This window comes from Polypterus senegalus, chromosome 4, assembly GCF_016835505.1.
Source record: "Polypterus senegalus isolate Bchr_013 chromosome 4, ASM1683550v1, whole genome shotgun sequence".
NCBI classification, from domain to species: domain Eukaryota; kingdom Metazoa; phylum Chordata; class Cladistia; order Polypteriformes; family Polypteridae; genus Polypterus; species Polypterus senegalus.
Window position 1 is genome coordinate 221,641,359 of NC_053157.1, and position 16,112 is coordinate 221,657,470.

Genomic DNA, 16,112 nt, shown 5'->3' on the forward strand with positions numbered 1-16,112 from the left:
TTCAATTCATTTACTCATCTTTAATGCCCTGCATTTCTTGAGGTTACAGAATGTGTGTACATGCACATTGGGTAATTGTTCAGTTTTAATAAAAAGAATGCAACATGCCATTTTACCGTTGTGTGTTTTAGCGTAGTTTCAAGTAAAAACGTATAAAACTGAAAATCCAAATTAAAAAAAAAGTGCAAGAAAACTGAAAATGGGAAACATAAGATAAAAAAAACAGCTTTCATTAAGGATCTACACAGTACAAGACACACTCACCCAATCAAATAAAAACTTTACAATAAGAACAAAGATTTATATGTTGAACCAAAGTAAGTCACCAATACACAAAGCAGGCCTGGCATTGAAAAGTTTGGAGTCACCCAAAAATGTTCATGCGTTGGGTAGAAACTGATCTTTTTGTATTAAGGTATCATTACACTGACTGGATAATATGGCAAATGCATTACAAATGGTGTATATGGCTTAGTTTTACTTGACATGACGGATTTATAATTCAAATATAACTGCAAAGCCCCATTTTTAGCAGTTAATGGTACATTCCTTTCGCTTATCCTTAATTAATCATGCTTAAATTCTAATTGGTCATTTGAGAACCCTTTGTAATTGGGTTAGTGCCTCATCCATCACCCAAGCCGCTATATCCTACTACAGGGTCACGGGGGTCTGCTGGAGCCAATCCCAGCCAACACAGAGCACAAGGCAGGAAACAAACCCCGGGAAGGGCGCCAGCCCACCGTAGGGAACACACACACACACACACTAGGCAATTTAGGATCACCAATGCACCTAACCTGCATGTCTTTGGACTGTGGGAGGAAACCGGAGCACCCGGAGACACAGGGAGAACATGCAACTCCACGCAGGAAGGACCCGGGAAGCGAACCCGGGTCTCCTAACTACGAGGCAGCTGCGTTACCCATTGCGCCTCAGAATGCCTCAGAAACCTGCTATTTCCTTCAATAAAGCAATAAAATGTCTCTTTTTGGGTTGTAAAGTATTGGCTGTTACGTAGCTGTCTAAATTTATTTGTATTTTATGTTTAGTAGCATTTTTAATATTTGATGTACTTTCTACTAGTTCTGTAATTAGAGTTTTAAATGTGCCTCCATTTTATGTTCTTTGTGGGTGGAGCCCCAGGAGGCGGGGCCTCCCTGACATCACACCTGCCGAGTTCAACCTCTGACTTTTCTGGAGACCAGAAAAAAAAAAACACCCAGCTTGTAAATCATTGTGTTAGTTGGACTTCTCTGAGTATTACTTGTTTTCTTTTCTGGATTTTTCAGGTTTATCTGACTTTCTTGCTTTTGTTTTAAGTATATTGATCTCTGATAGTGTATTGCGACTTGTTTACTATGGGACTGACATTTAAAGAGCAACTTTTTGCACTTTTGAGATTTTCCTTGTACTTTTCATTTTTTTATCATTATAAAAAAAATGATTTAAATAATGATTCCTTGTTTGCTGTTTTGTGCACAAGCCAGGGGTTTACAGTCACATTCCCACTTGTGGGTTTTTTGGTAAATTTTGGACTGCCAGCTACACCTTATTTGGAACCTGCTACACTCGGAGGCCAGCAGGCAGTAGTTGTGAGACTTGCTACATTTGGAGTGAGCCCTCTTGGGCAGGCTAGGTTATTGCCCTACCTTTATAGTTTTTTCCAAGGCATCACAGCCAATTTGCCACATTTAAGTATACATCGCACAAGACTGGCATCCCTAAAATTCAATTCAGATTTTAAAATGACAAGAATAAAAGAAGCTTTCTATCATTCTATCTATCAATCATTCTATTGCTTTGCAAAATTAAGGTTATTTCATGCACCAGATTGCCAAGAAACTAAAGATTTTATAAACTCGAGAGAAGAGGGCAAACTGAATCTAACCAGAATAAAAAGAGAAGTGGAAAGCCCAAATGTCCAGGTGGTATTTCTCTGTCATTCCAAAAGATGGTGCATTACAAACATTTTTAGTAATAAAGTGCAATGCGTCTGTCATTTTAATAGATGGCCCCTCACAAATATTAACACTACTTTTATGAATCCCTACCAAACTGCATACAACAGAGCCATGTGCACTGCATTTGTCATTCCAAAAGATGGCACATCACAACCATCAACACTGCTTTTATGAATCCCATAGCAAATGGCATATAACAGACATATGCATTGCATTTGTCATTCCAACAGATGGCACATCACAAATATTAACACTGCTTTTATGAATCCCATAGCAAATGGCATATAACAGACATATGCATTGCATTTGTCATTCCAACAGATGGCACATCACAAATATTAACACTGCTTTTATGAATCCCATACTAAACTGCATACAACAGAGCCATGTGCATTGCATTTATCATTCCAACAGATGGCACATCACAAATATCAACACTGCTTTTATGAATCCCATAGCAAATGGCATATAACAGACATATGCATTGCATTTGTCATTCCAACAGATGGCACATCACAAATACTAACACTGCTTTTATGAATCCTTACCAATCTGCATATAACAGAGACATGTGCATTGCATTTAATATTTCAACAGATGGCACATCACAAATATCAACACTGCTTTTATGAATGCCATACTAAACTGCATACAACAGAGCCATGTGCACTGCATTTGTCATTCCAAAAGATGGCACATCACAACCATCAACACTGCTTTTATGAATCCCATAGCAAATGCCATATAACAGACATATGCATTGCATTTGTCATTCCAACAGATGGCACATCACAAATACTAACACTGCTTTTATGAATCCTTACAAATCTGCATATAACAGAGACATGTGCATTGCATTTAATATTTCAACAGATGGCACATCACAAATATCAACACTGCTTTTATGAATGCCATAGCAAATGGCATATAACAGACATATGCATTGCATTTGTCATTCCAACAGATGGCACATCACAAATATTAACACTGCTTTTATGAATCACGCACCAAAAGGCATATAACAAATATGAGCATTACACAGTACGCTGCAAACGTTAATGATGAGGTCAACATTCATTACTTAGCCTTCAACAAGTCTTGGATGTGTGGCACAGCTAGTGTACAAAAAAGGAGAAAAGAATATCAGAATCTGTAGTTTGAGAAACACACCACTTACTGGTTTTCCTTAAATGCACGCTAAATACCAGTGTTGTCTGCAACAGTGAAAGGGTTTAAATGGTCAAAAGAACACAGAAACTGAATGGTGGATTCTGGGTGATTTCAAACTGTTGCCCATATTAACCTATTCTTTTTATTTTCCAGTTTCAAATATGGCTTTTTCTTTGAAGCTTTGCCTCTTAGACAACCACCTCAGAGTTGTCTCTTCTCTGTTGCAGAGGACACTGGGATTTGATGTATATTTAAGGCAGAAGTCAGCTGAGGACCTGTAATGTACCTCTTTCTCAGTACACCTACTCTGATGGCCTTCTCTTCTTATGCAGTTGTTAAGCTATTATTATGCCTTTTGTGAGGTTTGTTATATTCTTTCGAAGACAGCAATAGGGACCTTTTTATGAAATCTTTAGATCCTTGGAAATCAGTTACATGGAATCACCTTCATTTTACAAAAGCATGTTCCTTGAAAAAGCTGTTTCATCTTGTCCAATACTGAACCCAGAATTGAACTTAAGGAATGCCAGACAATAACAGGTTTGAACTGTGCTAACACAAAGAAACATTTCCTCTAATAACCAATTTGCATTTAAACGTGATTAATTAAGGATGAGCTAAGGGAGTTTGCTATAAGAAGACTGGGGTGATGGCTGCTGAAAACGGGGCTTTGTAGTCATATGAGAATAATAAATTATAAATCAGTAGTTTCAAGTAGTAATGGCCATTTATAACATTTGGCCAGTGTCAGTGGCTCACAGAGCAGAAGGACAGGATTTGTTCAATTTTAATTCCTGGTCACAAATAGGTGCCCACTTTTCTTTCTGCATTTTTTAATTTCACTGAAAATGTGGATGTAACATCAGGGGCATTACACCGTAAACACCTTGTGAAAAATATTTGCTAGTTATGACAGGTCATCAAAAAACACACTACTCCCCTTCTATGGTGCATATACTTCATTTGCCTAACACCTCTTAACAAGATGAAAGAACAAATAAAGGGATCTATTTTAAAGAAAAAACAAGTGGACTTTAGCAGCAGGAGTTCACAACACAGCACATCACTATAACTCAACTGCTATTCATAACCTTTCGTCTCATGCTATATGATTTTTAACTTAAATGCAGAATGAACATCATGACTTTATGAATGTAGGGTATTTTCATCTGCTCCCCCTGGTCCTGTACTCCAGAACCACGTTACCAATAAGAACTTTATCAAATATGTCAACTACGTTGTGTGTGGCTATCAATGATGGGAAGAGAAAACATAATTAGTAACACCAAACCTTATCTACATCTATAATTCATTGCTTAATCGTAACAAGTACTTTTATAATCCTGCCTACTTCTCATAGTTTTTGCATTCCACGCATCAAAGGTACCAATAAAACCCTCACGTAACTCATTATAATGGACAGCCGGACATGATAGGAAAGGCCTGCTGTCTCATCTACAGCATGCACATGCAGGGAATCAAGGTTTAAATCAGCAAAGTTAACTTTCCTTCTAGCAAAGAGAGTCAAACTAAAATGTAATGGCGAATTTTGTCACAGTTTATAGCCGATTACTCTCCTCTCCTCCTGAATTTCGATAAAAGTCGACATCCATCCTGAAAGAGCTAACGCCTGGATGATTTTCTCCATGGACATCCACTGAAGCCGGGGATCTCTGCGCTTTAATGGGTGTGTCTGTCTACAGCAGATAAGCAAGCTGAAGTTTCACTTCTGCCACTGTGGTGTGCTTGAAAAAAATAGCGTAATTATGGATAGTAAAGAGTAACTTACTTAGCTTTAACTTGACCCATTACTTATCACTGGTCTTTCTTTCTGCTTCTTGGAATGAAAAGGTGGCATGCAATCCTAACCGGAGAAAAGAGCACTTGGGCCAATGAGGGGAAAGGGCCACTGCAAGCCACCCTTTTGTGCACATCCCAGGTCTTGGCTATATTTTTAAATCAATTTATTGGTACCTTATTTAAAAAAAAGTATCAATTTCTATGAAAGACATGAACATCTCTGGATAATCCTACATTTTTGAAATAACACAAAGAAGAAGGCCCTCTCACCTCGGTCCAGTGACGCGCCATCCATCATATGTCTGGTCTGCGTAGCCTGAGTTCTCAATCAGCCCATCTGAATCCCTGTCAAACTGAGACTCTGTCTCCATCACTGCCTGCAGGGGATATTATTGTAAGAAAGAAAATCTAATATTGTGTCAGGCACGGAGTATTGCCTAATCTTATTTTGATATATTTATTGTTTATAAACTTTTCGTTCTTCATCTTGTAAAGCACTTTGAGCTACATCATTTGTATGAAAATGTGCTATAGAAATAAATGTTGTTGTTATTGCTGTTGTTGTAGGTAGATTGTCAGCTAAATTGCTTCTGTGAAAAGCGTAAATGAAAAAATGTACAAGTGGCACCAAAAAAGGTAGATACAATCAGGATGGTAGAGGGATTTTTGCATGCACTGGGGAACAAGTGGGATGAACAGGTATATGTAATAGGGGCAGAGGGATGGGGAGCTTGAAATGTTTTTGAATGTATAGATGCACAGCTTAAAGTAAGAGTGTAGTGGGGGATGAGGGGGTATGTTGGCGTCCAAAGCATGAGCGAATGCACAAAGGTATGCCAAAGGGTACTCTTGCCAGGTCACATAAGCATCCCCAACCTATTTATTGTATATGGCTTGAAAAGCTTCGGTTCATTTATCTCAACACAGCAAGAAGAGAAAGACACCAGCACATGAACACAACCGGCCCTCAGGCCATGTGCTGACTCCTGTGATGCTCACCTGACAAATGGGCCACATGTCCCTGAGGAAGGTGGCATCCTGTGTAAGATAGTAGTCTCTGTAGACCTGCAGAACAAATTTGAGGTTCAAGTCTTTCCAGTCAGCTGTGTCGTGGATCTGATAGGCGTTCATTCGCTCCCAGGGCTCATCGCCTTGAAAGGAAAAAGATCAGAAATCAGACAGGTTCCACTATGTTTCCAATGCTCACCATTCCACATCCCAAGCTCACCTGGGTCGCCAATGTCATGAGGCACCACATTCCTGGTCTTCACCTTTGAGATCTGTCCACTCATCAGGCTGAGCCTTAGGGTGCTGTCTTCTTTCACAACTGCAGCAGCTACAGAGGGAGAAGAGGCACGTTTTCACATCCGAGTTCCCTTTTGAAACACGCTAAGCATTTCCTATTACAGATACTTCATTCACATGCCATGCTGAAGCAAGAGACTCACCAATGTCATACTGCAGACTAAGCTCCAAATGGGGCCAGAGCATAGCCAGGGCAAACGAAGCATAGAAATGTACATCGTAGGTATTGTACATTCGGTACTCCTGTCCTGTAAGACACCAATTGTAAGTCATTCTAGTTACTCACCCCTCAGAACGCTCCCACCTGTTGAAAATGAATGTTATCCTGCTGAATTAAACCCTTCCAAAGATAGCACAAAAGTAGACAAACCCTCAAGGTAGGCAAAGCGTCCAAACTCCTTGAGAACATTGGGCAGAGGGGGAAGTCCACCATTCTCAGGTCGCAGCCCCGTTACATCAGTGTTTAGGGGTACCTCTACCCACACAGTCCCTCCATCAGTTATGAAGTAGAGCTCATTGAAGAGCGCCGACTTGTACCAGTTGGGAAGATTCCTGAGAAGCAAGCAAATAAAATATTAGATGCCTACACCTCTGTGCTGGATGGAGTTGTACTGAAAAGAATTAATGGAAAAAAAGAAAAAGAAAGAAACGGGACATATACTATGGCAATAAACCCAGCAAACCTAATGCCTGTCCTCACCAGTACCCTATGAGAAATAACTTTATTTTGAGAGAAAAGAAATGATGATATGGAGTTAGAATGACAAACCAAAAGGGGCAGTGGTCCATAGCCAGACTAACAAAGAAAAGGAAACAAGGAGGCTGAGCGCCCATTTTCAATCACCACCAGACATCCTGCTACCGACGAGATTGAGACGGAAAACCATTTTCTGATGATGAGACCGAATGATTTGTTGATTTTTAGTGCCAAGAATCTGATTATAGAAAGAAGAATTCATGGAGAAAGAAAGAGGAGCTTTCCAGTGAGAGCCCAGTGTCACCAATGCTGCATAAAGATTAACTGAGAAAGCACAGGAAGGTCCACGAAAAAGAAAATGGGAGAAGAGAAAATAAGACTAGGAAGTGACAGTGAGACAAGTACCTGAAGATGAGGAGGAAGGTTCCAAGAATGTTTAAGTAGCAGTAAAGACAAATGGGGTCAATGGATAAACTCATTACAAATTTTTTACAAGGAGTAGGATACGAGCAATGACTATGAAGATCACTGGAGGACACTGTAATATTGTAAAAGGTGGCATTCCAGAGTAAGTTGATGGACCCACATTGAATACAAGTGACCAGAGCTTGTAGGAACCTTTGCATAATGCAGCAAACAGAATGGCCACTGGTTGTATGCAAGAAAAAAGTAAGGATAGACAAAAAAGCAGACCTAGATGAAGGAGGAAGGAAAGTGACCCACCACATGTCCTAAGAACTGGTCTCAGGTGAAGGCAAAAGAAGAAGAAAGAAGAGGTACAATACCTGTTATCCAGAATAGGCCGCTGCCAGTCCTCTATCTTCTTCTCCCACTCTCTGTAGTGGGTCAGTGTGTAGTGGCTTAACTCTGGCGCTGCCCCTCCGGTGCTCCCAAAGAAACGAGTATAGCGCCTACGCACATAAAGGAATGATAGAATGATTAGTTCATTACTTTTGGAAAAGGTTGGCAAGACAGCATTAGACAGCATTGCACCTGAAGTGAGCCCTATCTGCTGATCCAAAACGGACTCGAGGCATATCCCAGGTCAAGCTGAATTCCAGGGTGTTGCGGCCTGAGCTGGGCACAGTGCATTTGGCTGCTAGGGCCGCTGCCGTCTTTTCCCCTTTCTGGGTGGAAGGACTTGGACCTGCAGTGTTAATAAGGAATGGTGAAAACAAAGGAGGATAAATGATGTACTCTCAACCTCCCCCATCACATTCCAGTCGAGACAACTTAAAGACGACCAGAGGTCCTCACCTGGTGGGGAGTTCAGCTGTCCATCAGCAATGAGGTCAGTCCAAAGAGCCTGGCATGTGCCCCGCGGGTTGAATGCTGTTTGGTGACTGATCTGTCTATCTGGCTGTGGGGAGTCAAAAACAGAAGTGATTAAAAAAATGTAGTGTTGCTAATAGGCATGCAGACAAAGAGAGGCCAAGGGGAGGCACAAGATGAAAGATATGGAGAATAGGAGTGTGTCAGTGTGCAGGACTCCCACATCTCCCTTCCTACATCCCATAATATGTTACTTCCATAATATCCTCTGTGTCTGAATATTTAACACAATGACAAAATGCAATATTAGAGAAAGGGAACACACCATAAAGTTCTTAAACCATTGCTTTCTTTAATTAAGTGTTGTGGTGTGAAATTTTGCATATAAGTTGAAAGATATTTTGTATGTCTTTATTTGTAACTTATAACACTAATGTCTATCATTGACAAGAACAGCAATGGTTTGATGGTTAAGAATCGCCCCCCATTCAGGACTGAGTCTCTTTGTAATTTTAGGACAGGGTCGGGGGAAAGTGCCTGAAACCAGTTTGGCAAGTGATTCTCTGCAGGACTCTCTCGGTCAAACACCGCATGGAGGTCAACTACCTAGCTGGCCACCTTAAGCAGGTGTAAAACTATTGTGTTGCACCAGAATTCTATTGGTCTAAAGTTGCCTGAAGCCATTAAATACCACAACGCCCGATTGGATATAGGGTTTAGACAGAGAGTCTATAAATTTGTTTTCTTTGTTACCCCTCTCTCTCTCTCTTACAAACATCACAATGAAGGAGCATCTCTCTGTCACACCATTGCCATGAGCAGCACAACTCGGCAGCCATATTGATACAGGCATGAGGCCTGTTCTGAAGAAAGCTGACCAAAAATGATGCCTTAACTAGAGATAATGAAAGTACAGTAATCCCTCCTCGATCGCGGGGGTTGTGTTCCAGAACCCCCCGCGATAGACGAAAATCCGCAAAGTAGAAACCATATGTTTGTGTAGTTATTTTTATATATTTTAAGCCCTTATAAACTCTCCCACACGGTTAACATTATTAGAGCCCTCTAGACATGAAATAACACCCTTTAGTCAAAAGTTTAAACTGTCCTCCATGACAAGACAGAGATGACAGTTCTTTCTCACAATTAAAAGAATGCAAATAGATCTTCTTCTCTTCAGGAGCAGAGAATTTCAGAGGGAGAGAGAGAGCTCGCTCGCAAAGAAAAGCAAACAATCAAAAAATCAATACTTGTGCTTTTAAGTTTGCCCAGCATTTTTAGAGGTGCGTCAGTATCTTTTAAGCAAACAGCCCCTGTGCAAACAGCCCTCTGCTCACATCTCCTCCGTCAGGCACAGAGAACGTCAGAGAGAGAGAGCGAGATTAAAGCAACAATCAAAAAATCAATACGTGTGCTTTGGTGTTTTTAAATATGCCGAGCACCGCAATAAAGCGGCATTTTTTTAGAGGAGCGTCAGTATCTTTTAAGCAAACAGCCCCTCCGTCAGGCGAGAGAATGTCAGAGAGGGTGAGAGAGAGGAGAGACAAGCAAACAATTAAGCTCGTCGGGATGCATATCTTATAGCATTGAGGAGTTTTAGTTAATATGTAATACGTGCTCTGATTGGGTATTTTCTAAGCCATCCACCAATAGGATCCCTTGTATGAAATCAACTGGGCAAACAAACTGAGGAAGCGTGTAGCATAAATTAAAGACCCATCGTCCAGAAATCCGAACCAGCGAAAAATCTGTGATATATATTTAGATGTGCTTACATTTAAAATCTGCGATAGAGTGAAACTGCGAAAGTCGAAGCGCGATATAGCAAGGGATTACTGTAACTACAAGTCTGTGTGCCGCCTGAAACTACACATCAGCATTTATCAGGTTGTATGGTTGCCAGTGTTCACTCGTACTTTGCTTATTGTTATTATTTATGAATATTATCAATAATACATTATTTAAATTGTAAATTAACTCCTGCTTGTCTTTTGCTACACCTAATTGCCTGAGGTTATAAATCTAGAAGGGAAGGTGGGGAGAAGTTATATGGTACAATACATTATAAACAGTGGTAAGTCTGTGAGATTTGAGGCATTCTGACAAAGGCTACATACTGTATTAATAATACAAAAGGGGAAAAGAGTAATATATTACTCTACCAAGACAAAACATTAAAGAACAAACCTCTCCAACACCCCTTTCACCCATATTAAAGCGTAATTGGCCCACTCTTCTTTGTTCAGCCACTTTCATTCAGACCCATTTGTAGGTTTAAGAACCACCTGAACTGCTCATTGCAGGACCTTCATTATGCCCTTCTTAAGCTGTAATTTTGTTTCTTCTGATCTATTCATTTGTAGGCTTGCTTTTGAGTTTTAGCTCACTGTCCTGCTATATAACTGAAATTATGCCGTGGGACAGATGACCAGCCATTTTCCTTACACTTTAAAGAAATATTTGAAACATTATTTATCCTTCAATAATGACATGTCTCCTAGGTCATTAAAGCAAAGAATCTCTCACCATTACTACTACTGCCAGGTTTTACTGTAGATAGTATGTTCTTACTGTCAAATGTTGTATTAGTTGTACACCAAACATAGAGCGACCTGTGCCGAACCAAGAGTTCAATGTTTGACGTGTCTGTCCATAGAACATTATTCTAAAATTAACCAAAGCCTATTGTTCTTGTAGAAACCTAGTGGTGACTTCACACTCAAGGTAAGGGTCAGCATATGGTAAGGCTTATATACAACAGGGTTATCAGTTAACGTTGGTCAGTTGATTGAGCAAGTATCAGGCGGATTACCTTTATATGCAAATAATACAGCTGTTGGATAACTTTAAATATATTAAGTGGAAATGTAGAAATGGTGTTGCATGTTAACTCCTGATCCTTTATCTAAGTCGGCTTTTTGTCTAAAGATCTGAAACAGAGGACATCAGAAAGGGGCAAACACTTCTACACAGCACTGTATGCAACTGTAAGTAGGGAAAAGATGGACACACAATTCAAAAATAAGAGACAAACACAGCCACATAGACAACGAGAAACTAGAGATGAAGATTCAGTCATATCCATTAGGCAAACAGACATATTCATGTAAGTCAAATGGAGTCAAGGCAAAAACAGAAAAAATGAGACAAACCAGCAAACGCAAAGGGCTGAAAGATTAAAATGATCACAATGGCACATAAAGCAGTAGGCTGAGGGGGAGCAGATTTCCCAAGTCTAGGACATTCTCTGAGTATTGCCATGTGTCCAGCTGAGTCCTTTGCTACTACAGCCAAAGTGCAATTCACAGAGTGTTCAAAAAGCCCCTAAATCCCCAATCTTGTGTTACACATTCCCCCGTTTTGTTACTAATTATTTGTGTGCTTGTTCATCATTACATTTAAACAGTCTCAACTACATGCCAACTCATGTCTACAAAGGGGTAAAGATCGTATAGAATGTTAATCCAATATTTTAAATCAATACATGATCCATCCATCCATCCATTATCCAACCCGCTATATCCTAACTAAAGGGTCACGGGGGTCTGCTGGAGCCAATCCCAGCCAACACAGGGCGCAAAGCAGGAAACAAACCCCGAGCAGGGCGCCAGCCTACCGCAGTCAATATGTGATCGTTTTTACATTTTAATATAAGCATATCCTTAAATGGAAGTTGTAACAATGGATTATTAAATCCATAAGGAAAAGGACTGAAGGCAACTAAAGGGGCGAACTAAATGCGGCTTAAAGCTTGAGCATGTGAGGTTTGCCTCATCTTAGACAAACCACCAAAGAAATTACTAAGGTTAAAGTGAAGTAAATGAGTAATGAACACCCACTTAAAAAGTGAGGACAAATAGTGAGAAACCCCAAACCACCCCTATTGTGAAGCCGAAATAAGATCAATGGGAAAATCCGCAAAACACCCCTATTAATGAAGTGATGTTTAGAATAATCGAAGAATCAACATGTATACGAAGTTACTGGTGGCTGTAGCTGATTGAGTGAATTCTGCATTTTAATAGTCAGATGCAGTGCTGTCTTAAATAAGGTAATGGTAATAGTAAAGTATAAAAGGGAATGAATTGTATTAATAACTGCTCACTCCATGGACATTTATGGATATCTATGTGCACAGCAGTCTGAAGATTCATCCCACTAACTAGTCCTAAAATCTGGGTGTAGGACAGTGTCCTGTTTCTTACCTGGCACCGGGCAGCTACAGCCAACGTGTAGGGGTTGATATGGCAGCAGTGGTGAAGAAGGACACCAGACACAGCCTCGCCTTCTTTCTCCATGTGGAATGGCTCATTCCAGTGTCCACCCTTCTTGTCGCTCTTGCTTCCAGTCCCATTCCTCATAGTAAACATAATGGTCACGTCGAGATCAAAGTCATTTCGATTCTCAATGTCCCAGACGAACACACCCACGGGGAGACTGGAGTCCTAGAAAAAGAAAAACGAGATGTGGACATTGAGCATGGGCAATTTAAAACAAAACTGCACACACTGAGGAAAGGATAGACCCTTTTATGTACCAAAAAGCTACAGCTGCCCTCATTTCTCAGTGTTTTACAGTGGATTTCTCATTGAACCCTTGGAGTGTGGGTCAGTTTCATTGCCTTAGAGTTCAGAGCTACTTTAAGATCCAACTCCACCTCCCATAGACATCAGCCACATTTAAGTTGCAGTTCCATACTCAGAATTTCAAATATTCTCAACGGACGTTCCACTGCCAGCAACCTCGGATGGCCTGAAGTCCACTTGCAGTCACCTGACTCTCACCCCTCAACTGAACTGAACTATGGGTCCACTTCTGTGGGCCTGAGCCTCATCTCAGCTACAGCTCCATATTTTCTGGATTGCAGTTCTCTATCCCTCAGCCCTTCAACGCTCCCATAAATCTCATCAAATGAGCAAGTGAAAGTACGTACACCTCTCATGTTGTGTTTAAAACAATAGCTAAACTGACATGCAGTAAGAAAATTAAACTGCCTGGCACAATTTCAATGGTATGCAAAAGTGTAGACACCCCTTGTCAAAATGAAGGCTAAAATGGATTTTTAAGTCAGTGGTTCTCAAATTCAGTCCTGGGAGACCGGCATTCTGGTTACTTAATCCAGCGTTTCTCAACCTTTAAGTATTTGTGACCCAAGTTTTCATAACAATTTTAATCACACCTCCCTAACGTTTTTTTTTGAAACCCTAACAAAATGTATTCCTATATTTTTTGCGGCTGATATACCGCTACAAGTTTTATTATACCTACTTAACTTTTACTCTATATTTATTTTTCTATTATCAGAATGTAGTTTAAGTTAATTTGTTTTGGTTTCAATAGATGGATTTTTCATATTTTCAATTTTTGTTTTCTTTTTTTCACATCTTCACACCCCTTTTCTGTGCACCCCACAGGTTGAGAACCGCTGACTTACTCCATGATTTACTAAGTAGCAGGGTTGTGAGTCTGATGCTCAGGTAGTTGCAGCCTTTCAGCATTCAGTGTCAATTACCCAGGTGTCTGCTCCGCTCATTGTTAATTGTCATTATTAGAATAGAATTAAGAGAGCAAACTACACAGAAATGAGACAAATAATAGGAGAACAATTCTAAATGTCCTGGAAATGTAAATTAATACAGAATAAAAGAACAGAAAAACAAGACCAGCAAATTCAGTGAGATCAACTGGAGGAAAACTGGAATGAACAAAAAACTGCAGGCACATGGAGTCCCTGGGACCACTGCTTTAAACAACAAAAAACAAAAAAAAGGTCATCGGTACATGGTGCAAACTGAATCAAGGCATATTTCCGTACAATTTAATGCAAGTTCATTATTTCTTAAATTTAACAGATTAATAAAAAGGGAATGTGGCATAAACAAAAGTCTGGGAACATCATCAGTCAGTGCTCACTAATAACTGCTTTGGCTGAAATGACTGATTCAAGACCAGCAAAGAGATTTTTTATTCCTGCTTTCAGAAATGCACATGCATGTTTAAGATCTCCTCTCTGAATTTCAAAAATACACAAGTCCGTTTATGAAAACTGCAATCTGTCATTCCTGTCAGCATTTGAAGTGCCCAATGGGTGCAGTTGTTTGGTTAAAATGTCCAACACCTTATTATCTCTCATAATACTTTCATAAATCCATTCTTTGTTTCATTGGAATACCACACCACCACCAAGCACACCCGTACGATTCTTTTCAACACCTTTCATTTACTTTCCACTAAATGTACTTCTTGTTTCATCAGTCCACAATGTTTTGTTGAAAAAGGGTGTTGGCTTATTTAAGAATTTTTTTTTGCATATTTCTCATGTTGACTTTTGCACAGAGGTCATGAGAACAGTTTTCTTATGTCAACTCAGCCGTGCACGTTATTCTGTGTATTTGAAGCAGAGCATGGATTTGTTACATGCAGCCGTGGAGTCCCCCTGAGGTTCATTTCTTTCTTGAGTTCTGTTGTATGTATCGAAGTATCATAGGTTTCATATTTTACTGTTATCACAGCTGAAAATATGCTTAAGAAGAGCCTGTGATCAGTGAATACTGCCATACAATACATAACACAATGGCACATTCAAACCATTTTAAATCAGTTCAGTGTTGTGGGGTTGCCAACCTGTGCTAGCAGCACTGGGTATTAGGTGAAAATCAGTTCTGGACTGTATACCAGTCCATTACAGTCATGACGAAAAGTTCTGAGAATCACACAAGTATTGGTTTTCACAAAGTTTGCTGCTTCAGTGCTTTTAGGATTATTTTTGTCAGATGTTTCTATAGTATGCGCGGTTTCAGTTAAGTTTATGAGCAGAGTCATTATTTGCAGTGTTGGCCCTTCTCTCTTTTACAAGACCTCTGCAATTCGCCTTGGCATGCTGTCAATCTTCTGGGCCAAATCCTGACTGATAGCTGCCCATTCTTGCATAATCAATGCTTGGAGTTTGTCAGAATTGGTGGGTTTTTGTTTGTCCACCCGCCTCTTTGACCACACATTAAGATCTGGGGAGTTTCCTGGCCATGGACCCAAAATTTCAATGTTTTGTACCCTGAGCCACTTAGTTATCACTATTGCCTTTTGGCCCGGTACTCCATCATGCTGGAGAATGCATTGTTCATCACCAAATTGTTCTTGGATAGTTGGGAGAAGTTGCTCTCAGAGGACATTTTGGTCCCATTCTTTATTCAAGGCTGTGTTCTTAGGACATATTGTAAGTGAGCCCACTCCCTTGAGCAACCCCACACATGAATGGTTTCAAGATGCTTTACTGTTGGCATGACAAAGGACTGATGGTAGCGTTCACCTTTTCTTCTCCGGATGCCCCAAACAATCAGAAAGGGGATTCATCACAGAAAATGACTTGACCCCAGCAGTCCTCAATCCCTGTACCTTTTGCAAAATATCAGTCTGTCCCTGATGACTTCTTTGCTGCCCTTCTTGACACCCACCAGGCCATCCTCCAAAAATCTCCGTCTCCCTTACTGTGTGTGCAGATGCCCTCACAGCTGCCTGCTGCCATTCCTGAGCAAGCTCTGCACTGGTGGTGCCCCCCGATCCCACAGCTGAATCAACTTTAGGAGGCAGTCCTGGCACTTGCTGGCCTTTCTTGGGCACCATGAAGCCTTCTTCACAACAGTAGTGGAAATGATTTTTTTTGGGGATTAAATTCATTTTCATGGCAAAAAGGGACGTTGCAATTAATCACAATCATCTGATCACTCTTCATAACATTCTGGAGTAGATGCAGATTGCCATTATAAAAACTGGGGCAGCAAACTTTGTGAAAATGAATATTTGTGTCATTCTCAAAATGAGAATGGCCACAAATCCATCATTACAATCATGCAGAAAAACTTTACAATTGCCGACTAAGCTAACACAAGCGACTTTGAGGATGTGAG

General features: G+C 40.3%; 1 protein-coding gene across 1 annotated transcript in view; it reads right to left on the bottom strand.

Annotated features, from left to right (window-relative positions):
* gba2 (glucosidase, beta (bile acid) 2) overlaps nt 1-16,112 on the bottom strand; it is a 71,931-nt gene that overhangs the window by 13,375 nt on the left and 42,444 nt on the right. Inside the window, exons 5-13 of the mRNA XM_039751994.1 lie at nt 12,414-12,653; nt 8,194-8,296; nt 7,930-8,083; nt 7,722-7,847; nt 6,610-6,791; nt 6,383-6,487; nt 6,163-6,270; nt 5,934-6,085; nt 5,205-5,311 (exon numbers count right to left, since the gene is read on the bottom strand). Of these exons, the coding sequence (XP_039607928.1) occupies nt 5,205-5,311; nt 5,934-6,085; nt 6,163-6,270; nt 6,383-6,487; nt 6,610-6,791; nt 7,722-7,847; nt 7,930-8,083; nt 8,194-8,296; nt 12,414-12,653 (1,277 nt within the window). The remainder of the gene's footprint in view (nt 1-5,204; nt 5,312-5,933; nt 6,086-6,162; nt 6,271-6,382; nt 6,488-6,609; nt 6,792-7,721; nt 7,848-7,929; nt 8,084-8,193; nt 8,297-12,413; nt 12,654-16,112) is intronic.